General features: G+C 51.6%; 1 protein-coding gene across 19 annotated transcripts; it reads right to left on the reverse strand.

The window, feature by feature from the left end:
• Positions 1-1,657: 1,657 nt before the first annotated feature.
• On the reverse strand, positions 1,658-22,890 carry PHYHD1 (phytanoyl-CoA dioxygenase domain containing 1). Of its 19 annotated transcripts, none has more exons than XM_001162007.7 (13): positions 22,204-22,890; positions 21,825-21,942; positions 21,516-21,589; positions 16,665-16,823; positions 9,841-9,916; positions 9,640-9,687; positions 7,180-7,235; positions 7,038-7,100; positions 5,904-5,925; positions 3,200-3,328; positions 2,982-3,098; positions 2,125-2,251; positions 1,658-2,028 (listed from the first exon to the last, which is right to left on the reverse strand). In XM_001162007.7, the coding sequence occupies exons 3-13, from the start codon at positions 21,546-21,548 to the stop codon at positions 1,983-1,985; spliced, it is 876 nt and encodes a 291-aa protein (XP_001162007.3). In that variant the 5' UTR covers positions 21,549-21,589; positions 21,825-21,942; positions 22,204-22,890; the 3' UTR covers positions 1,658-1,982. The 19 variants fall into 19 exon arrangements, with proteins under 19 accessions (XP_001162007.3, XP_054514410.1, XP_054514409.1 ...); XM_054658435.2 differs by lacking the exon at positions 21,825-21,942 and adding an exon at positions 5,728-5,783 and having other exon boundaries at positions 22,271-22,347; XM_054658434.2 differs by lacking the exon at positions 21,825-21,942 and adding an exon at positions 5,728-5,783 and having other exon boundaries at positions 22,204-22,293.
• Between the last annotated feature and the right edge of the window lie 312 nt (positions 22,891-23,202).

Raw genomic sequence — 23,202 nt, forward strand, 5'->3', positions numbered from 1 at the left:
GCTCCCTCCTATTGCTTGCAAAAGGAAGCAGCAAAATGTTGGTGAAAGAGCACCAGCTTTGCCCTACGGACTCCCAGGGTGGCCTTGGGAAAGGGCTCTATCCTCTGGGCCTTGGGTTGTCCATGTATATGGTTGGGGGATAGGCTACATCAGGGTCACAAACTCAAATGACTGCCAAGGCCAATCAGGTAACGCAGTGAACGACAACAGGGGACCACACTGAGCCTCTAAGGGAGCTCCAGCCAGTAGCCACCATGCTAGAGTGTAGGCCCCGTGTTGTCAATTGCATGCTCATTCGAGGAAGCTTAGGAACCTGGATTATTATGTGGAATCTTCAAGTTTTTTCTTAAATGCTGAGGCCTGGCCAGGCGCGGTGGCTCACGCCTGTAATCCCAGCACTATGGGAGGCCAAGGCGGGTGGATCACTAGGTCAGGAGTTCAAGACCAGCCTGGCAAAGATGGTGAAACCCTGTCTCTACTAAAAATACAAAAATTAGCCGGGTGTGGTGGCAGGCGCCTGTAATCCCAGCTACTCTGGATACTGAGGGAGAGAATTGCTTGAACCCGGGAGGCGGAGGTCGCAATGAGCTGAGATCTTGCCACTGCACTCCAGCCTGGGTGACAGAGCGAGACTCTGTCTCAAAAAAAAAAAAAAAAAAAAAATGCTGAGGCCCAGACAAAATGCGTCTGTGGGCTAGAATCAGCCTGTGTTCCCCAGTTTGTAGCCTCTGGGCCAAACCTCAGCTAAGGTTTTAGATTTGGCAGTTGTTCTGAAGGTCTGAGTGCCTGCCAAGCATGCCCAAACAGGAAGGGCCCCTGAAGGCCCTAGTCTGGCCCCCTTACTGGACATGGGAGGAAACAGGCCCAGAGGAAGGAAAGGCCCTGGCCTGAGACCAGAGAGCAAGTTGCTCACAGAGCCAGGACCAGAACCTGGAACTCTGGATTCCTAGCTCTGGGCATCTCTGCTCCCCAAGAAGAGAAGACGAGGCAGTGTCAAGGTTAGGAGCACAGGCTCTGCATGAGGCTGACCCTGCTGAACAACCGAGCAGCCACGTGACTTGGGCAGGTCATTTACCCCCTCCTTGGCTCAGCGTCTTCTTCTGTAAGTACAGATAATAACGGCACTTACCTCTCGGAGTGAGGATTCCATGAGATAAAGCCTGTGAAGGTCTCAGCACAGAGCAGGGCACACGGTCACTGCCCACTAAATGTTACTTATTAAAATCATGCAAGCCACGCCAAGCAGGGCTGGGGTACCTGGGATGCATTTTAGCATCTTGTCTGGAAAGCAATTTTTTTTGTTTTTTTTTGAGATGGAGTTTCGCTTGTGTTGCCCAGGCTGGAGTGCAATGGCGTGATCTCGACTCACCGCAATCTCCACCTCCCGGGTTCAAGCTATTCTCCTGCCTCAGCCTCCCAAGTAGCTGGGATTACAGGCATGCACCACCACGCCTGGCTAATTTTTTGTATTTTTAGTAGAGACAGGGTTTCTCCATGTTGGTCAAACTGGTCTAGAACTGCCGACCTCAGGTCATCCGCCCGCCTCGGCCTCCCAAAGTGCTAGGATTACAGGCGTGAGCCACTGCACCCGGCCTGGAAAGCAGTTTTCTTCTCTGGAAAGCAATGCTGCTTGGGAAAGAAGGCTCAGTAGGGAAGCTGCATTCTGAAGTCGTTTTTATTCGATAACTAACACCATAATAACCAGAGTTCCATCTGAGAGGAGAGGAGAGTGAGAAGGGGCGAGAACCCTTTGGTGGCTGAGAAGCCTCCTCAAGGCTATGTTGGGGCAGTAGGGAGGCAGAGAGGTGAAGATCTTAGGGAAGCCCCTGACCCAGCCTAGGCTGCTGCCCACAGGGCAGGAGGAAAGCCCAGGAGGGGAGACAAGACCTCCCTGTTGCAACCAGGAGGCTGAGCAAGGCACTGGTGTTTACAGCCCACAGCTTCACCTGGGAGGGGCGAGGGCTCCTGCCCTGCGAGAGCCTTTAGGTGTACAGTTGGGGAAAGGGCAGTTCAGCTGTTGGCTGGAGCCTGCAGAGGATAGAGGAGAAACAACCTTGAGGTGCAGGGTCACTGCTCCCAGCCTCCAGGGGACTGTCGGGCGCACACACCCACCCTGTCACCTACCAGTTCTCCGGGCTCCAGGTGGTGCCAGAGGCCTCCATGAGGTGGAAAGTGTAGGCCTGGCGTGAGCGGTCAGAGAGGTTCTGCTTGCTCTTGTGTACCACTTCTCCATGGATGAGGACCAGGGCCCCTGGCAGAGACACGAGCAGGTCAGGAACCTACCAGCCCCACATCCCCCCTCCCCAGAGCAGGAAGGGACATGGGCCCTCCTCCCTCCAGTGGTTTTGTGGCCCCCATCCATCCCCATTCCCTTCCCTGAAAGCTCAGGCATCTGCAGCCTCCCGCAGGGTCAGAAGCTAAGCTATTGAGATGCATGTTCCTCTGGGATCAAGTCCCCTCTGCTGTGGACTGTGGCCTTGGCAAGCCTTAGGAAGGGCCTCCCCTCCCGAGGTCTTTGCAGGATCAGGCAGAAGCCCTCTGTCCTGTGCCAGTCCACTGGGACCTCTCCGGTGATGCTGAGTTAGACATTGGTTTTCCCTTTTCATAAGAAAAAGGGCCCGCCCAACAGCCAACATTTGTTGAGCAGTGGCTATGCACTAGGCAGACTCTATATCAACATATTTATCATCTCACTGACTTTCCACTTTACGTTTGGGGAAATTAAGGCTCAGGGAGTCAGTCATTTGCCCAGAGAAACAGCCCATAAGTAGCAGAGTGTGGATTCCAGGGTGATCTGGGTCAGCCTACAGGAAAACATGCTGCTTCCTGACTTCCCAGCGCCCATCCAGCCCCTCCTTCTCTTTCTGTGACTTCAGTGCCCTCAGATGACCCCGAGGGCAACCTCTTGGACGCTGGGTAGTCGAGCAAGCACAGACTGATGGACTCAGCCCCCTGCCTCTCTGCCCTCTGCATCTGCCTACCTCTCTGCACTGGGGTGGGCACAAAGAGGCTGTTATCCCGGGCTGGCTCTGACCCAAGGAAGCTGGTACCAGGCGCTGAGCCAACAGGGGCCCGGACCATCCTTCTTGACACGCCACCTGCAGGCCAAGATGGAGAGCCTTAAACTCCTCCTTTCTCAAGGTCCCTCTCCCTAGGGGGTGGGGAGTCCCAAGTGGGCAGAAGAGACAGGGTTCCTCACTGGTGTGGGAGCCAGGGATGAACCAGAGACAGCCGTTCTCCAGCGTGGCATCCTCCACTGCGATCCACACGCCCAGCACCCGGCCCAGGGGCTCCGTGTACAGGAAGGAGGCGTCCTGATGAGGGGAGACTAAGCAGGCCCACGGGGGGTGAGGAGCTCATCCTTTTGCCTGTTTCCACCTCACCTTGGCCTCATTACCTATTCCTCAGTCCTCTGGGTGCTCTCCAGGGCCAGCCTTCCCATGATCAGTTAGAATCTCATCACTTCCTGGCCCAGGACTCTAAGGCAAGCGATTTCACCTCTCAAAGCCTCAATTTCCTAAACCGTGAAGTGGCTCCAACAACAACCTACCTCACAGGGTGCTGAAGGATTCTATGAGATGATGTATGAAAAGTGCTTAGGGCCCAACAATGTAACTGCTTGATATAAAGTAGCGCTACTGTTTAATTCCAGTGAGATAACTCAAGCCACCCTTCTTAACCAGGGACAAGTGGCCCCCAGCCACCAGATGGTTCACCCAGTGGCCTAAGTTTGGGAGGTTGGGGCTTGGCGCGGTGGCTCACAACTATAATCTCAGCACTTTGGGAGGCCGAGGCGGGTGGATCACCTGAGGTCAGGAATTTGAGACCAGCCTGGCCAACATGGTGAAACCCTGTCTCTACTAAAAACACCAAAATTAGCCATGTGTGGTGGCAGGCGCATGTAATCCCAGCTACTTGGGAGGCTGAGACAGAAGAATTGCTTGAACTCGGGAGGCAGAACTTGCAGTGAGCCGAGACTGTGCCACCTCACTCCAGTCTGGGTGACAGAGCAAGACTCCCTCTCAAAAAAAAAAAAAAAAAAAAAAAATTGGGAAGTTGGGTGCGAAGCGGGGAGATGCTATGATCAGGCATCCACATTTCTTTATTTATTTTTTTTTTTTTGAGACGGAGTCTGGCTCTGTCGCCCAGGCTGGAGTGCAGTGGCACGATCTTGGCTCACTGCAACCTCCGCCTCCCAGATTCAAGTGATTCTCCTGCCTCAGCCTCCCGAGTAGCTGGGATTACAGGTGCCCGATACCACGCCCAGCTAATTTTCGTATTTTTAGTAGAGATGGGGTTTCACCATGTTAGCCAGGCTGGTCTCAAACTCCTGACCTTAGGTGATCTGCCCCCCTCGGCCTCCCAAAGTGCTGGGATTACAAGCGTGAGCCACCGCTCCTGGCCAGCATCCACATTTTTAAAAACCTCCCCACACGATGCTGGGGCACAGTTAGGATGCGGAACCACCGAACAAAGGAACATGGTCCTCAGCAACAGAATAAACAGGCTGCTGTCTCACCTCCTTCCTTCCCGGGCAACTGCGTGTTTTCTGAATACCAAACTTTAAGACAGACCTCCAAAGGAACATTTGAAATGGAAGGGGCTTTGAAACATTTGGGAGAGGAATGGTGGAAGGAACTGGGAGAACTGGACTCAGGCAGAGAGTGGGGATGGTCATCCCTTTGGGGAACTGGACTCAGGCTAAGGGTGGGGATGGTCATCCCTTTGGGGAACTTCGTACATGCTGAATGGTGGAAGAAGGTGGTCACAAGGAGGCTGACTTGGGCTCATGCAAGGAAGGAAAGGGCTTCCTGGGAGGGGATGAGCTCCCTGTCACCAGAGGTATTTGAGCAGAAGTAGATAATCACCTACTAGGGAGGCTGTAAAGGGTGGCTGCATGGTGTAGGGTGTGGAACTAGATCAGCAATTTCTATGCTGAATTCGTCCTCCAGGAAACTTGTTAAAAATACAGATTCCAGGGCCGGGCGCGGTGGCTCATCCCTGTAATCCCAGCACTTTGGGAGGCTGAGGCGGGTGGATCACCTGAGGTCAGGAGTTCGAGACCAGCCTGGCCAACATGGTGGAACCCCGTCTCTACTAAAAATACAAAAAATTAGCTGGGCGTGGTGGCAGGCACCTGTAATCCCAGCTACTCGGGAAGCTGAGGCGGCAGGAGAATCACTTGGACCGGAGAGGCGGAAGTTGTAGTGAGCCGAAATTGTGCCATTGCACTCCAGCTTGGGTGACAAGAATGAAACTCTGTCTCAAAAAAAACCCAAAAAACAGATTCCCAGGCCCATGCAGCCCTACTGGCTCAAGATCTCAGGGACTAGGGCCCAGGAATCTGTTTTTTTGTTTGGTTTTGAGACAGAGTCTCACTCTGTCACCCAGGCTGGAGTGCAGTGGTGTGATCTTGGCTCACTGCAACCTCTGCCTCCTGGGTTCAAGCGATTCTCCTGCCTCAGCCGCCTGAGTAGCTAGGACTACGGGTGTGCGATACTACACCCACCAAAAGTTTTGTATTTTTAGTAGAGATGGGGCTTCAGCATGTTGGCCAGGCTGGTCTCGAATTCCTGACCTCAGGTGATCCGCCCACCTCTGCCTTCCAAATTGCTGGGATCACAGGCATGAGCCACCATGCCTGTCCTAGGAAATCTATATTTTTAACCAGCTGGGGTTGCTGGCAGGCTCAGGACCCACTATGCCAAGGACGCAAGGTTTCCCTACCAATCCACTGTCAGAGGAAGGAATGGAAGGTGGCTCCTCCTCTCCGGGCCAGGCTCCTACAACAGACAGGAGCAAGCGCTTTCCCTCCTTCTGAAGATTTCCCTCCTTCTGAGAACCATTACTGTCTTAGATGTCCCACCCATGGCCTTTTCAGGGGCCCACAGCTCTCAGCTCACCTTCACCGCCAAAGTGAGGTTGCTGCAAGAGAGAGGAAAAGCCTGGTGAGGACAGAGGAGAGCAGAGAGGAGCTGGGCTTGCTGAGACTCGCAGGATGCTATTGCTCTGGCCACAGGCATTTTCCTCTCAGGATTCCACGTCAACACCCAGCTACTGAGCACCTACCATATGCCAGCCCCAGGAGGGATGCAAAGAGAAAACCCCCACCCCTGCCCAACAAGCTCCTAGCATGTGCAAGCACACACATGCCTAACAAGATCGCAGAGCAGAGCAGGGCAAGGACTGGAGGGAGAGGCTAGGACACAGGCCAGCAGTTGAGCCTTCCAGCCCCAGAGTCAGATGGGTCCTTCTTTCCTCAGGGGTTCTAGAAGGCTTCTTAGAAGAGGTGGCACTGAGCTGGCCCTTGAAAGCTGGGAGCACAGCATTTCAATTGCCAAAGAAGGGAGGAGGAAGGCCGAGGGAGGCCCGGGGATGACCCTCCCTCCTACCACCAAATTTTTTTTTTCTTTTTTTTTTTTCTTCCTTTTTGTGGAGAACGGGGTCTCGCTATATTGCCCAGGCAGGTCTCAAACTCCTGGGTTCAAGCTACCCTCCCACCTCTGCCTCCCTGAGAGCTGGGATTACAAGCGTGAGCCACTGCGCCTGGCCAAATTTTTCTTTTTTTTGAGACGGAGCCTTGCTCTATCCCCCAGGCTAGAGTACATTGGCGTGATCTCCACTCACTGTAACCTCCACCTCCTGGGTTCAAGCAATTATCCTGCCTCAGCCTCCCGAGTAGCTGGGACTACAGGTGTGTGCCATCACGCCCGGCTAATTTTTGTATTTTTAGTAGAGATGGGGTTTCTCCATGTTGGCCAGGCTGATCTCGAACTCCTGACTTCAGGTGATCTGCCCGCTTCGGCCTCCCAAAGTGCTGGGATTACAGGCATGAGCCACCACGCCCGGCCCCTACCACCAAATTTTAACTGAGGATCAACTAAGTTCCAGGTGCTTAGCCAGAGGAGACCGATTTTCCATGTTCTCCCACCAACATAATAATTCCAGCAACTTTTGGCCCATTGTAAGGAAGGGCTTGGTATGAGCAGTCTGCCCATTTTACAGATGGTAAACTGAGGCAAGGACAAGGAGCTCACCTTAAAGATGTACATGCTCTGCACCACCACGGGCATCTGGAGGCCTAGACTTCTGGCCAAGGTCTGGAGGGGGGCAAAGGTCATGCTGCCAGCCTGCCACACATGGCCCACCCTCCTGGCCCTCACCCCCACCTCTGCTCACCTGCACCTTGAAGGAGTGTGTGATGCTCTTGAAGACGGGGTCGTGGGCGTGCAGAGCTATGGGACAGAAGGAAGCTGTCGGCCCCATCTCAGGCCCACGTGTCCCTCCACACCCAGCTCTGGGCACCCACACTCAGGCTTACTTTGACATTCTCACCTATTTTGTATGCATTAACCCTTCTGCTTGTTTACAACTGAGTAATGGGCTCCACAGGAGCCTTGCCCCCACCCCAGGCCCTATGCCACCCATGTCCTTATTCTTGACCTTCTGGGAAGCTCAGTCCAGCCCCGACTCCCCACCCCTCACAGACGACTAAGGGCTCCAAGGCACCAATCATGTGGAGCAATCTCGGTACCACCATTTGCTCTGTGTGGCCTCGGGTAACCATTTCTCTCCTGTGAGCCTCAGTTTCCTCTTCTGTCAAATGAGGATTAGAAGAACCTGGGAGGCAGGACTGGTGTGGGACTCGATGGGCTAATGAATGTGCAGGGACAGCCCAGGGCCTGGCATGGGATAGTCCCTCATTGTCATAAACATAAGATTGAATGCATTTAATACCACTGAGCTACGTACTTTTTATTTTTATTTATTTATTTATTTTTGAGATGGAGTCTCGCTCTGTCGCCCAGGCTGGAGTGCAGTGGCACGATCTCGGCTCACTGCAACCTCCACCTCCCGGGTTCAAGCGATTCTCCTGCCTCAGCCTCCTGAGCAGCTGGGACTACAGGCATGTGCCACCACGCCCAGCTAATTATTGTATTTTTAGTAGAGATGGTTTTTCACCATATTGGCCAGGCTGGTCTTGAACTCCTGACCTCGTGATCCACCCGCCTCGGCCTCCCAAAGTGCTGGGATTACAGGCGTGAACCACCGCGCCCAGCCAAGCTATGTACTTTAAAAGGGTTATGATGATATGGTAAATCTTTTCTTTTTTTTTTTTTTTTTTTGAGACAGAGTTTCGCTCTGTTGCCCAGGCTGGAGTGCAGTGGCAGTAGCTGGGACTACAGGCGCCCACAACAAGGTCCGGCTAATTTTTTGTGTTTTTAGTAGAGACGGGGTTTCACTGTGTTAGCCAGGATGGTCTCGATCTCCTGACCTCGTGATCCGCCCGCCTCAGCCTCCCAAAGTGCTGGGATTACAGGAGTGAGCCACCGCGCCCGGCAATGATACGGTAAATCTTATGTGTATTTTACCACAACTTGTCTACAAGCTTACCATGATATAACTTCAGGCTTAACAATAAGCATTCTAGGCCAAGTGCAGTGGCTTATGCCTATAATCCCAGCATTTTGAGAGGCCAAGGCAGAAGGATCACTTGAGCCCGGTAGTTGAAGATCAGCCTAGGCAACATAACGAGACCTCCTCTCAATTTTATTTAAAAAAATAAATAAACAGCCTATAAAACAAATTATAATGTATGATCCTAAAGAAAAAAAGTGAGGGTTTTCTTACTTGACTTTGGGGTGTCAGAATAGGGACCCTGTCAGCAGGTCAGGTGCCCCTTAGGGTGGCTCTAGGGAGCACTGGACCCAGGAGCTCCCCCAGGCCAGGCAGTAGAGAGCCTGCACATGCCCACCTGTTAGGGGGGATCAGGTGGACCCCCTATCCCCAGTGCTGTGGCAGCAGTGTCATGATTAGCAGAGGGGCCCAAGACCAGAGGGGAGCCTGAAGCCACAAATGCTATTTACCCGACCACTAATTTACTATGGGCTTTCTTTCTTTTTTCTTTTTTTTTTTTTTTTGAGACGGAGTTTCACTCTTGTTGCCCAGGCTGGAGTGCAATGGCATGATATTGGCTCACTGCAGCCTCAGCCTCTCGGGTTCAAGCTATTCTCCCGCTTCAGCCTCCCAAGTAGCTGGGATTACAGGCATGCGCAACCATATTCAGCTAATTTTGTATTTTTAGTAGAGACAGGGTTTCTCCACATTGGTCAGGCTGGTCTTGAACTCCCAACCTCAGGTGATCCGCCCACCTCGGCCTCCCAAAGTCCTGGGATTACAGACGTGAACCACCACGCCCAGCCACTATGGGCTTTCATTAAAGCTCCTAAACTCTTCAGGCTTCAGTTTCCCCAGTTTCCCCATTCTTTTTCCTTTTCTTTTCTTTTCTTTTTTTTTTTTTAACAGGGTTTCACTCTGTCTCTGTCACCCAGGCAGGCTGGAGTGCAATGGCACGATCTCAGCTCACTGCAACATCCGCCTCCCAGGTTCAAGCAATTCTCCTGCCTCAGCCTCCTGAGTAGCTGGGACTACAGGTGTGCGCCACTACACTCACCTAATTTTTTCTATTTTTAGTAGAGATGGGGTTTCACCATGTTGGCCAGACTGGTCTTGAACTCCTGACTTCAAGTGATCCACCCGCCTTGACTTCTCAAAGTGTTAGTTAGGATTACAAGTGTAAGCCACCACTCCCAGCCAGTTCCCCGATCTTCTTTCCTGTACCCCCAAGCCCCTGCTCACCGTGGCCAATTTTGTTGATGGATTTCTCCGGAGGGACCAGGAAATTTCCTGTGGCACAAAGAACAGATAAAGGCAGAGAACTGGTGTCCAGCCTTCCATGGGCAGCTGGCTTCAGCATGCTTCCAGCACAGGGGGCAGATTCCCGAGTCCAGCCTACCCTCGCCATGGCTCCTCCCCAGCTCTAGGGCCCCAGCTCCAAACCTTTCTCATCAAAAACGCCTTTCTCAAAGAAGAATCGAATCTTGTCACCACTGCTCAAGAAATAGTCTGTGCTGCCCTGTGGAAAGGGGACATCAGAGGACTGAGACAGCATCCTGGGGTCAGAGCTGGGCCTGGCAAAGAGGGAGGCGGATTCAGAAGCTTCCCACCCTCACAGGGTTACAGACACCCTGGGGGCTTCTCAGACTTGTCCACTGAGGCACAGACAGTGAGCCAGAACTTCAAGTGCCTGGAAGCACACCCCAAAGATGCAAACATGGAATTTCTTGGACACCTCACTATACTGTGATTCAGAACATGGATGCTAGGGTCGAATAGGGCTGGTTCCCTAGCAGCCTTGGGCCCCTGGTTTTATGTCACCAAGACTTGATTTTCTCATCTGTAAAAAAAAGGAATAATAATGGCTAGGTGTAACGACTCAAACCTGTAATCCCAGCACATTGAGGCAGATCACTTGAGGCCAGGAGTTCGAGACCAGCCTGGCCAACATGGTGAAACTTCGTCTCTACTAAAAATACAAAAATCAGCTGGGTGTGGTGGGCACCTGTAGTCCCAGGTACTCGGGAGGCTGAGGCAGGAGAATAACTTGAACATGGGAGGCGGAGGTTGCAGTGAGCTGAGATTGCACTATGCACTCCAGCCTGGGCGACAGAGTGAGACTCTGTCTCAAAAAAAAAAAAAAAAAGAAGAAGAAGGCTGGGTGCAGTGGCTCATGCCTGTAATCCCAGCACTTTGGGAGGCCGAGGTGGGCGGATCACGAGGTCAGGAGATCGAGACCATCCTGGCTAACACGGTGAAATCTCCGTCTCTACTAAAAAAAATACAAAAAATTAGCCAGGCATGGTGGCAGGCACCTGTAGTCCCAGCTACTCCGGAGGCTGAGACAGGAGAATGGCGTGAACCCAGGAGGTAGAGCTTGCAGTGAGCCAAGATTGGGCCACTGCACTCTGGCCTGGGCAACAGAGCAAGACTCTGTCTCAAAAAATAAATAAATAAATAAATAAATAAATAAATAAATAAATAAGGAATAATAATAGAACTGACCAACCAGGCACTGTGGCTCACACCTGTAATCCCAGCACTTTGGGAGGCTGAGGCAGGCGGATCACGAGATCAGGAGTTCAAGACCAACCTGGCAAACATAGTGAAACCCCGTCTCTACTAAAAATACAAAAAATTGCTGGGTGCAGTGGCTCACGCCTGTAATCCCAGCACTTTGGGAGGCCAAGGAGGGCAGACCACCTGAGGTCAGGAGTTCAAGACCAGCCTGACCTACGTGGAGAAACCCCATTTCTACTAAAATTACAAAATTAGCCAGGCATGGTGGTGCATGCCTGTAATCCCAGTTACTCGGGAGGCTGAGGTAGGAGAATTGCTTGAACCTGGGAGGCGGAGGTTGCGGTGAGCCAAGATCGTGCCATTGCACTCCACCCTGGGCAACAAGAGCAAAATTCCATCTCAAGAAAAAATAAAAATAAAAACAAAAGTACAAAAAATTAGCCGAGCGTGGTGGTGGGCACCTGTTGTAATCCCAACTACTCAGGAGGCTGAGGCAGGAGAATCGCTTGAACCCAGGAGGCGGAGGTTGCAGTGAGCTGAGATTGTGCCATTGCACTCCAACCCGGCTGACAGTGCGAGACTCCATCTCAAAAAAATAAAAATAAAAGAAATAATAATAATAATAATAATAGAACTGACTTCCCCAGGCCGGGTGCGGTGGCTCATGCCTTTAATCTCAGCACTCTGGGAGGCTGAGGTGGGCAGATCACCCGAGGTCAGGAGTTTGAGACCAGCCTGACCAATATGATGAGACCCCATCTCTACTAAAAATGCAAAAATTAGCCGGGCGTGGTAGCATGCACCTGTAATCCCAGCTACTTGGGAGGCTGAGATGGGAGAATTGCTTGAACCCAGGAGGTGGAGGTTGCAATGAGCCAAGATCGCACCATTGCACTCCAGTCTGGGCAGCAAGAGCAAAACTCCATCTCAAAAAAGAAAGAAAGAAAGAAAGAAAGGAAGGAAGAAAGAAAGGAAAGGAAGGAAGGAAGGAAGGAAGGAAAGAAGGAAGGAAGGAAGGAAGGAAGGAAAGAAAGAAAGAAAGAAAGAAAGAAAGAAAGAAAGAAAGAAAGAAAGAAAGAAAGGCAGGCAGGCCGGGCGAGGTGGCTCACGCCTGTAATCCCAGCACTTTGGGAGGCTGAGTCGGACGGATCACGAGGTCAGGAGATCGAGACCATCTTGGCTAACACGGTGAAACCCTGTCTCTACTAAACAAAATACAAAAAATTAGCCGGGTGTGGTGGCGGGCGCCTGTAGTCTCAGCTACTCCGGAGGCTGAGGCAGGAGAATGGCGTGAGCCCAGGAGGCGGAGCTTGCAGTGAGCCGAGATTGCGCCACTGCACTCCAGCTTGGGTGACTGAGCGAGACTCCGTCTCAAAAAAAAAAAGAAAAAGAAAAACAAAAAACTGACCTCCTCAATTCTTGGAGGCTTCAGCCAGAGGCTGAATCTTATAGCAGTTAGGACACAGATTCTGGAGCTGAAATCCTTGGGTTTAAATCCTGGCTCTAGGACGGGTGCCGTGGCTCACGCTTGTAATCCTAGCACTTTGGGAGGCCAAGGCGGGTGGATCACCTAAGGTCAGGAGTTCGAGACAGCCTGGCCAACATGGTGAAACCACGTCTCTAATAAAAATCCAAAAATTAGCAGGACGTGGTGGCACACGCCTGTAATCCCAGCTACTCTGGAGGCTGAGGAAGGAGAATCGCTTGAATCCAGGAGGTGGAGATTGCAGTGAGCTGAGATCACGCCACTGCACTCCAGCCTGCATGACAGGAGCGAAAATCTACCTCAAACAAAACAAAAAAATCCTGGCTCTATTGCAGTGGTCTGGAACCAAACCTGAATTATCTCTGAGACATGCCTGTACATGTGTTATCTTACTCAGCCTCCCAAAACCCAAAGAGGTAGGGTCTACTATAATCTCCATTTTATAGAAGAAGAAATTGAGGTGCCTTTTTTTTTTTTTGAGACAGAGTCTCGCTCTGTCGCCCAGGCTGGAGTGCAGTGGCCCGATCTCGGCTCACTGCAAGCTCCGCCTCCCAGGTTCACGCCATTCTCCTGCCTCAGCCTCCCGAGTAGCTGGGACTACAGGTGCCCGCCACCACACCCAGCTAATTTTTTGTATTTTTAGTAGAGATGGGGTTTCACTGTGTTAGCCAGGATGGTCTCGATCTCCTGACCTTGTGATCCCCCCACCTCGGCCTCCCAAAGTGCTGGGGTTACAGGCGTAAGCCACTGCACCCGGCCGAGGTGCTTTTTTTGTTTGTTTTTTTCTTTTTTTTTTGAGACGGAGGTTCACTGTTGCCCAGGCTGGAGTGCATTAGCGTGATCTTGGCTCACCGCAACCTCCATGTTGGTCAGGCTGGTCTTGAACTCCCGACCTCAGGTGATCTGCCCACCTCAGCCTCCCAAAGTGCTGGGATTACAGGCATGAGCCACCATGCCAGGGTTTTTTTTTTTTTAAAAAAAGAGAGACAGTGTCTCATTTTGTTGGCCAGGCTGGAGCGAATGGTGCAATGGGATCACGGCTCACTGTAGCCTTGACTTCCTGAGCTCAGGTGATCCTTCCACCTCAGCCTCCTAAGTAGCTAGAACTACAAGTTCACACCACCATGCCTAATTTTTTTTTTTTTTTTTTTTTTGAGACAGGGTTTCACTCTGTCCCCCAGGCTGGAGTCCAGTGGCGCAATCTTGGCTCACTGCAACCTCCATCTCCTGGGTTCAAGCTATCCTCCTGTCTCAGCCTCCCAAGTAGCCAGGATTACACACGTGCACCACCACTCTCAACTAATTTTCTTGGATTTTTGGTAGAGATGGGGTTTCGCCATGTTGCTCAGGCTGGTGTTGAACTCCTGGGCTCAAATGATCTGCCTGCCTTGGCCTCCCAAAGTGCTGGGATTACGGGTATGAGCCACCATGCCCGGCCACGACTAATTTTTTTTTTTTTTTTTTTGTATTTTTTGTAGAGACAGGGTTTCACCATGTTGCCCAGGCTGGTCTCGAACTCCTGAGCTCAAGTGATTTGTCCACTGCCTTGGCCTTGCAAAGTGCTAGGATTATAGGCTTGAGCCACCATGCCTGGATGGTAAAAATATTAAAGGTAATGATGCTAAGCATATGTCAAATATTTTACTGAATTCGTTATTTCATGAGGGAACAAGTAAGATGTTACAACTGGTTCAAAGGAGAATTCCAAGAATTACACACACATGTATGTAGATACTAAGGAATACTGAAATGAATTTTTTTTTTTTTTGAGATAGAATCTTGCTCTGTCACCCAGGCTGGAGTGCAGTGGCACAATCTCAGCTCACTGCAACCTCTCCCTTCAGGGTTCAGGCGATTCTCCTGCCTCAGCCACCCAAGTAGCTGGGACCACCGGCGCCTGCCACCATGCCCAGCTAATTTTTGTATTTTTGGTAGACACCGGGTTTCACCATGTTCCCTAGGCTAGTCTTGAACCCTTGACCTCCAGCGATCTGGCTGTTTCAGCCTCCCAAAGTGCTGGGATTACAGCTATAAGCCACCACTCCCGGCCCTTGAAATGAATTTAGAGATAGATGCAAACTGTTTTTTTTTTTGTTTGTTTGTTTGTTTGAGACAGGGTCTTTCTTTATCACCCACCCAGACTGGTGGAGTGCAGTGGCATGATCATAGCTCACTGCAGCCTCAACCTCCTGGCCCCAGGTGATCCTTCTGCCTCAGCCTCCCATGTAGCTGGGACCACAGGCATATACCACCATGCCCAGCTAATTTAAAAAAATTTTTTTGTAGAGACAGGTCTCACTTTGTTGACCAGGCTGTTTGCGAACTCCTGGGCTCAAGCGATCCTCCCCGCTTGGCCTCCCAAACTGCTGGGATTATAGGCATGAGCCACCACACCCAGCTGCCCAATTGTTCTATCCATAGGGCAATAATTGCATTCCCCAGGACCCAGTTCATGGTAACGTGATTGGAACAGAGTGGTACTGACCCCCTACTTGGACAAGTATCATGTGCATTATTATCAGTTTTATCCAACTTACAGTGTTGTAAAATAACTCAAACAAGGAAAGCTGGAGGTAACCCAAGAAAATGAAACAGGACACCCACTGATCTTTTTTTTTCTCACAGTATCAAGAGTGAATATTGAGGATGTTACTGACTGCTGGGCACCATGCCAAGCTCTTTTCTTTGCATGCATTATAAACCAAGATATATCAGGGTTTTTTTGTTGTTGTTGTTGTTTGTTTTTTGTTTTTTTTTAGACAGGATTCTTGCTCTGTTGCCCAGGCTGGAGTGCAGTGGCATGATCTTGGCCCACTGCAACCTCCACTTCCTGGGTTCAAGCGATTCTCCTGTCTCAGCCTCCCAAGTAGCTGGGATTACAGGTATGCATCACCTGGCCCAGGTAATTTTTGTATTTTTAGTAGAAACAGGGTTTCACCATGTTGGCCAGGCTAGTCTCAAACTCCTGACCTCAGATGATTCACCCACCTCGGCCTCCCAAAGTGCTGGGATTACAGGCGTGAGTCACTGCGCCCGGCCAATATATCAGCTTTATTCTCACTTTCTTCCCACCCCACAACCCATTAGTCTCTGAAGGCAGCTTGGAGGGCACAGGATTCGGCCCTTCTTACTCCTAGGAACCCTTGAGTGGCCTGCCTGTCTCTGGCTGCAGGAGCTGTCTCTGCTTCCCCCAGTATCCCCCCGAACGGAAGGCAGCTGTGCAGCAAATGAGACCAGCTTTTTGGAAGAAACTGTCATTCCTTAACTGGTTCTTTTTCCTTCTCAAGACCCCATTCTCCCCATTCCCTGGGATGGCTCCCGGCTGTTGTATTTCTGCTAATGCCCACCAGATGGCAGGTGCTCCTCGGCTTGAGTGCCAGGATCTCGCCTGGCCCAGGCGCAAGCAAGCTCATAATAAACTCCGACTAGGAAGGGTCAAGAGAACAGTGTGGGAGACCCCAGAGTCTTCAATTTACCCATTGCAAACTGTACTGGGTCCTATCATGTGACCTATTCGGTCACTGGGGGGAGAAAATCTGAGTTTCTAGTCTCATGGGGGATAGTTACACAGGTGGGGGTCATCCAGACCACTGGGCTCATTCCAGGTGGCTGGCCACAAAGTGGCCTTTGGTGGCCAGAGAACAGCCAGAAAACAGAAAGTAAAGCCAAGCTGGGAACAGCAGGGACTTGGTATCAGACAGATCTGGGTTGAAATCCTGACTCTGTCCACTACTAACTGTGTGGCTTGGGGCAAGTGATCTGAACCTAATTTTCCCCAACTGTCTAATGGGGGGATAATAATAGCCTGTAATCTCAGCACTTTGGGAGACTGAGGCTGGTGGATCACCTGAGATCGGGAGTTCAAGACCAGCCTGACCAACATGATGAAACCCTGTCTCTACTAAAAATACAAAAATTAGCCGGGCCTGGTGGCACATGCCTGTAAGTGCAGCTACTCAGGAGGCTGAGGCAGGAAAATCACTTGAACCCGGGAGGCGGAGGTTGCAGTAAGCTGAGATCGCACCACTGAATTCCAGCCTGAGCAACAGAGTGAGATTCTGTTTTAAAAGAAAAAAGAAAAAAAAAAGGACAATAAAGCCTACTTGATAACTTCCCAGTGAGGAGCGAGGGAAAGGTGTGTAAGGGGCTTGGCCTGACACCCTGGAGCCTTGGGATCCTCCCTTCCACGATGCTGCTCTGGCCGGGGAACAAGCCCTCCCTCAAAGGCCACATCCCATCCTCATGTGCCCCAGACACCTACCTGGGCTCGAAGCTGCTCCTCTTCCTGGGTGGAGAATTCTGTGCGGCAGTGGAGAGGAACATCCATTTCAGTCACTATCTCGCCAATCCTTTGTTGCATGGCCACACACTCTTCTGCAGACAAGAATCCTTCCAGCACCAGGAATCCATCCTGTTGGAACTGCAGGCAGGATTGAGACTCAGGCTTCCCCAGTCTGCAAATGCTCCTGTCTGACCCTTCCCTCAACCCTGCAGCTGTGTGAAGGTGGGACCAGGTATCTTGTTTGCTGCCCTGTCCCCAACCCCAGGCATGGAGTCTGGCACCCAGCAAAGAGCAATCAATATTGGCTGCTTGAATGGAAGAACAAGTAGTGAGGCCGGGTGCAGTGGCTCATGCCTCTAATCCCAGCACTTTGAGAGGCTGAGGCGGGCAATAACTTGAGGTCATGAGTTTGAGACCATCCTGGCTGGTCTCAAACCAGCCAGGGCATGGTTAGCTGGGCATGGTGGTGCATGCCTGTAGTCCCAGCTACTTGGGAGGCTGAGGCAGGAGAATCACTTGAACCCAGGGGGCGGAGGTTGCAGTGAGCCGAGATCTCACCACTGCACTCCAGCCTGAGCAACAGATGAGACTCCACCTCGAAAAAAAAAAAAAGAAAGAAAGAAAGAAAAAGAAAAAGAAAAAGGAAGCTGGGCACAGTGGCTCATGCCTGTAATCCCAGCACTTTGGGAGGATCACCTAAGGTCGGGAGTTCCAGACCAGCCTGACCAACATGGTGAAACCCCATCTCTACTAAAAATACAAAAACTTGGCCAGGTGTGGTGGCGCATGCCTGTGTAATCCCAGCTCCTCGGGAGGCTGAGGCAGGAGAATAGCTTGAACCCAGGAGGTGGAGGTTGCAGTGAGCCGAGATCATGCCATTGCATTCCAGCCTGGGCAACAAAAGCGAAACTCCGTCTCAAAAAAAAGAAAAGAAAAAGGAGCGGCAAGGGGAAGTCGTCCCTGCCCTTCCCCTCCAGGCTTGGGTCACCTGGAAACACAACCTTATTCATGTATTCAGCCAATATTGATTGAGCATCTACTGTGTCTGAGACATGGTTTTAGGAGCTAAAAGTATGGCTATAAGCAAGCCAGCCATGATGCCTGCCCTCATGGTGCCTACAGTCTAGTGAAAGAGACCAGCATTACACTAACCACACAGGTAAATTTACTGTCACAAACTTCGTGCCGGAGAGAGAGGATGAGTGTGAGTGCTGAAGGCAGAAGCAGCTAGCGTAAGCTGGCTGGGAAGGAGAAGGGTCTGGGAGCAGCAGCGCTGAGGGAGTGACATTTCAAGAGGGGACCAGCGGGATAAGGGAAGGGCATTCCAGACAGAGGGAGCAGGATATGGGAAGCCCCTGAATTTGGGAGGAACATAAGGAATTGGGAATGGATAGGGCAGAGTGAGGGGAGGGGTGGAAGAGGAGGCAGGAGGGTGGCAGGGGCTGGGCCAGGCTGGGAGCTGTATTCTATCCTGAGCGCAGTGGCAGCCAGGGAGGGGAAGTAGATGGCTTCTTCTGATTTGCCTCTGGTCCTCTTATTCTGAGGCTCTTGAGAGAGATAGGGAGGGAACGAATATCTGCACATTTGCCTGCAGAGCGTTACCAAGTTTTAGCCCCAACAGGGACACCGAAAGTCACCTACTGATGGGCACGGTGGCTCACGCCTATAATCCCAACAATTTGGTAAGTCAAGCTGGGTGGATTGCTTGAGGTCAGGAGTTGGAGACTAGCCTGGCCAGCATGGTGAAACCCTGTCTCTACTAAAAATACAAAAATTAGCCAGGTGTGGTGGCGGGCACCTGTAATCCCAGCTACTAGGGAGGCTGAGGCAGGAGAATCATTTGAACTCAGCAAGCAGAAGTTGCAGTGAGCTGAGATCATGCCACTGCGCTCTAGCCTGGAAGACCAAGCAAGACTTCATCTAAAAAAAAAAAAAAAAAAAAGGAAAGAAAAGAAAAAGAAAAGAAAGTCACTTACTGCACACACCCACAAAGAGCCTAGTTTCCAGTTAAGGACACCCCTTCCCCCACCATGGGATGCTCAGTTCTGGCTTCCACACACCACTCATGACCACCCACCATGGGCCCCTCAGCTCTGCATGTTAGGAATTAATCACATCGGTATCAAGCTGAAAATTGCCTCCTTGGGAATTGGGCCGACTACAGCAACCTGTGCAGCATACCCTTGATCCAGTAAATACACAAATACAGCTAGGAATTCTTTTTTTCCTTTTTTTTCTTTTTGAGACGGAGTCTCACTCTTGTTGCCCAGGCTGGAGTGCAATGGCATGATCTCAGCTCATTGCAACCTCTACCTCTCAGGGTTAAGTGATTCTCCTGCCTCAGCCTCCCGAGTAGTTGGAATTACAGGAATGCACCACCACGCCTGGCTAATTTTTGTATTTTTAGTAGAGATGGGGTTTCACTATGTTGGCCAGGCTGGTCTCGAACTCCTGACCTCAGGTGATCCACTCACTTCGGACTCCCAAAATGCTGGGATTACAGGCATGAGCCACCTCACCCAGCCCTTTTCTCTTTTCTTTCCTTCTTTTTTTTTTTTTTTTTTTTTTTTTAAGAGACAGGGTCTCTCTCTGTCACCCAGGCTGGAGAGTAGTGATGTGATCATAGCTCATTGCAGCCTTGAACTTCTGGGCTCAATCAATCCTCCTGCCTCAGTCTCCCGAGTAGCTGGGACTACAGGTGCACACCACCACGCCTGGCTAATTTTATTTATTTTATTGTTTATTTTATTTTATTTTACTTTATTCTGAGACAGAGTCTCACTCTGTTGCCCAGGCTGGAGTGCAGTGGCGCGATCTCAGCTCACTGCAAGCTCCGCCTCCCGGGTTCACACCATTCTCCTGCCTCAGCCTCCCGAGTAGCTTGGACTACAGGCGCCCGCCACCATGCCCAGCTAATTTTTTTGTGTTTTTTAGTAGAGACGGGGTTTCACCATGTTAGCCAGGATGGTCTTGATCTCCTGACCTCGTGATCTGCCCACTTCGGCCTCCCAAAGTGCCAGGATTACAGGCATGAGCCACTGCGCCCGGCCTGTTTATTTTATTTTTTAAGACGCAGTCTTGTTCTGTTGACCAGGCTGGAGTGCAGTGGCATGATCTCAGCTCACTGCAAACTCTGCCTTCCGGGTTCAAGTGATTCTCCAGCCTCAGCCTTCTGAGTAGCTAGGATTACAGGTGTGCGCCACCACGCCCAGCTAAATTTTTGTATTTTTAGTAGAGACAGGGTTCCGCCATGTTGGCCAGGCTAGTCTCCAACTCCTGACCTCAGGTGATCCGCCTGCCTTGGCCTCCCAAAGTGCTGGGATTACAGAGGTGAGCCACCGTGCCTGGCCAGTTTTATTTTTTTTTAGAGAAGGAGTCTTGCTATATTGCCCAAGCTGGTCTTGAACTCCTGGGCACAAGCGATCCTCCCACCTTGGCATCACAAAGTGGATTGGGATTACAGATGTGAGCCACAGCTAGGAATTGTTTTAGGAGGATTACGCAATAGGGGATCAAAGATATACATATACATATGGGGATATTCACTGAGCCTTGTTTCATGACAGAACCAAGTGGGGAGTAATCTAAATGCTCAGCGCAAGGGGATTAGTTTAACAAAGTATAGTTTATCTATCTGGAACACAGTATAGCTGATAAAAATCATGTAGAAACATATTTCCTCTCAAAGATTGGCTATACATGATTATCTGGCCATTGTGAGAACTTGACCAAGTAAGTGCCCTCCTTTCTCTGGCCCTCGGGCTACCAAATGGGGATAAGCAGTACAGCCTCCTTTATTGAAGCTGGCAGGCTGGGCGCGGTGGCTCATGCCTTGTTGTCCCAGCACTTTGGAAGGCCAAGGCAGGAGGATCGCTTTAGCCGAGGAGCTCTGGACCAGCCTGGGCAACAAAGTGAGACTCCATCTCTGCAAAAATAAAAATAGGACCGGGCATGGTGGCTCACGCCTGTAATCCCAGCACTTTGGGAGGCCAAGGCAGGCGGATCACTTGAGGTCAAGAGTTCAAGACCAGTCTGGCCAACATGGTGAAATCCTGTCTCTACTAAAAATACAAAATTAGCCAGGTGTGGTGGCGCATGCCTGTAATCCCAGCTATTCGGGAGGCTAAGGTAGGAGAGTCATTTGAACCTGGGAGGCAGAGGTTGTGGTGAGCCAAGATTGTGCCATTGCACTCCAGCCTGGGCAACAAGAGCAAAACTCCGTCTCAATAAAAAAAAAAAAAAAAAAAAAAGAGCTGGGCATGCGGGCGAGTGCCTGTGGCAAGACCCCGTCTCCTCCCTACCCTCCCAAAAAAACCTGTCCAGCACTTGATTCGTGGTAGCTGTTGTAACAGACTTTGAAACAAAGCTTCTAGAGCTGTATACGAAAATATTAAGTCTCAGCGTGGGAATGTATGAGTGATTTTTTAAAAGGCTCTTGCACACTAATTCCCACGAGGTAGCCTTTTGTGATTGGACGAACATGGGCCCTCCTGGGCCCCTCGCAGGCCCCGCCCCCTCCTGGGCGCTGCGCCCCCCAACAGCGTTGCCGACTCCCGCCCAGGGCTGAACTGGTGGGTTCCGAGGCCTTATTCTCGTTTTTGGTCAAACACACACGTCCCCACCCCACCCCACCCTGGGTCCTGTGATCTAGACACCCAGGGCTATGTGTGAAGAAGTCAGGAGGGGTTGCGGTTGGGAACCCGCTCCTCTGGGCTTCAGTTTCGTCCTCGGTAAAATGGGGCAGGGGGTGGGTTGGGCACTGGGACTACTGAAGGTCCGGCAGGGACCCCCCCGCCATGACACTCCCGGCCCCGACTTGCAGCCTCCTACCTTCTGGAGCTGCGAGGGGCTCAGGCAGGCCATGGAGACACTCGGGGCACTGGGTGGTTTCTAAGCGCGGCCTCCTGGTGGGGAGGAGAAAGTTTAGGAGCCTGGGAGGACTTAACCCTTCCCTACCCGGAGAAAACCCGGTCCCACCACCCAACCCTCCTTCCCTAGACACAGCCAGATCAGCCTGTGACCTCCAGACTAATCTCCCCCACCCCCACAACTAATCCAGGATTTGCCCTTTCCCATCTCCAAGGATTTTATCTGCTTCCTCTGTGTTTCTTCTGGAAACCATCCCCCACCACTGCTTACCAGGTGCCGGGAAATTATGCTCTGAGAGGGTCAGGCCAAGCAGCTGGGCTGAGTCCCAGTCCAGGCGCCGCCATTCCCTGTAACTCTGAGGAACGCCTGCCTCTCTCTAGGCCTCAATCTGGATAGAATGGGATGCAGGGTTGGTCTGGGGGATGTGCGGCACCCCCCTTCCCCAGGTAATGGGCATTCCAAAGGTGGAAGAGGTCCTGGGGAGAACTATCTGGGCCCCTCCCAGCACCGATCTGAAACCCTCTCGGCCCTGGGAGGATTATGGAAGGGAATTAACGCACCCGTCTGCAGCTCAGAGGAAAGTAGGAGACATGGGGTATCTTAGTAGGAGGAAGGGGCTGAGAATAGAGAGATGCTTCCTGTTACCCACCCTCAGGCCCAAGATACTTGGCATCTCAAGTCGGGCTGGCACAGTGGAGCTGGGGTCAGAACAACACCTGCAGGCCGGGTGCGGCGGCTCGGGCCTGTAATCCCAGCACTTTGGAGGCAGAGGCGGGCGGATCACGAGTTCAGGAAATCGAGGCCATCCTGGCTAAGACAGTGAAACCCTGTCTCTACTAAAAATACAAAAAATTAGCCGGGTGTGGTGGCGGGCGCCTGTAGTCCCAGCTGCTCGCGAGGCTGAGGCAGGAGAATGGCGTGAACGCGGGAGGCGGAGCTTGCAGTGAGCCGAGATTGGGCCACTGCACTAGAGCCTGGGCGACAGAGCGAGACTCGGTCTCAAAATAAATAAATAAATAATAAATAAAAATACCAAAAACTAGCCGAGCATGGTGGCAGGTGCCTGTAGTCCCAGTTACTCGGGAGGCTGAGGCAGGAGAATCGCTTGAACCCAGGAGGCCGAGGTTGCAGTGAGCCGAGATCATGCCACTGCACTCACTCCAGCCTGGGCGACAGAGTGAGACTCCATCTCAAAAAAACAAAAACAAAAACAAAAAGAGAGAATAACACTTGCACACCACCACCCTTCTCAGCTTGCCCTGCTCAGCAGCTGGCAGGGCCACTCGCTGGCTCTGAAAACCGGCTGCTGCCTTCCCCAAAATGATGCCTTCTGAATGGCGAAGGGACAAAGTGTTTCAGGAGTGTGCATGGGGACACTGCTCAGCCCTCAAGAGCCTTGGCCTCGAGTCAAGTCATGTTTGCTGGGCCACCGCTCTGGGAGCTGCTGCTTGGTCCAGGCCGTCCAGGGGGCAGAGGGGAGCAGTAAATGCAGCTGAGGCTCCTGGTTCAGAGGGGTTAGGCTGGGTGAGGGGCAGGCAGATAACAGAACCACGAGGTTCACTAGAGGCAGGATGTGTTCCCAGCTGTCCTCAACCCTTCTGATGCAACTGCCCAACAAAGACAGATGCCTACCATGTGCCAAGAACAC

Source organism: Pan troglodytes, chromosome 11 (assembly GCF_028858775.2).
Source record: "Pan troglodytes isolate AG18354 chromosome 11, NHGRI_mPanTro3-v2.0_pri, whole genome shotgun sequence".
NCBI classification, from domain to species: Eukaryota; Metazoa; Chordata; class Mammalia; order Primates; family Hominidae; genus Pan; species Pan troglodytes.

What these genes read in the sequence shown, in the direction of transcription:
- PHYHD1 (XM_054658435.2), bottom strand. Translation starts at nt 21,548, where the DNA reads ATGGCCTGCCTGAGCCCCTCGCAGCTCCAGAAG. An exon ending in AGGCGTTTTTGATGAGAAAG is followed by an intron (nt 9,688 to 9,840) that starts GTTTGGAGCTGG and finishes TTTGTGCCACAG; the next exon opens with GAAATTTCCTGGTCCCTCCG. An exon ending in ACCTCACTTTGGCGGTGAAG is followed by an intron (nt 5,784 to 5,903) that starts GTGAGCTGAGAG and finishes TGTCTGTTGTAG; the next exon opens with GAGCCTGGCCCGGAGAGGAG.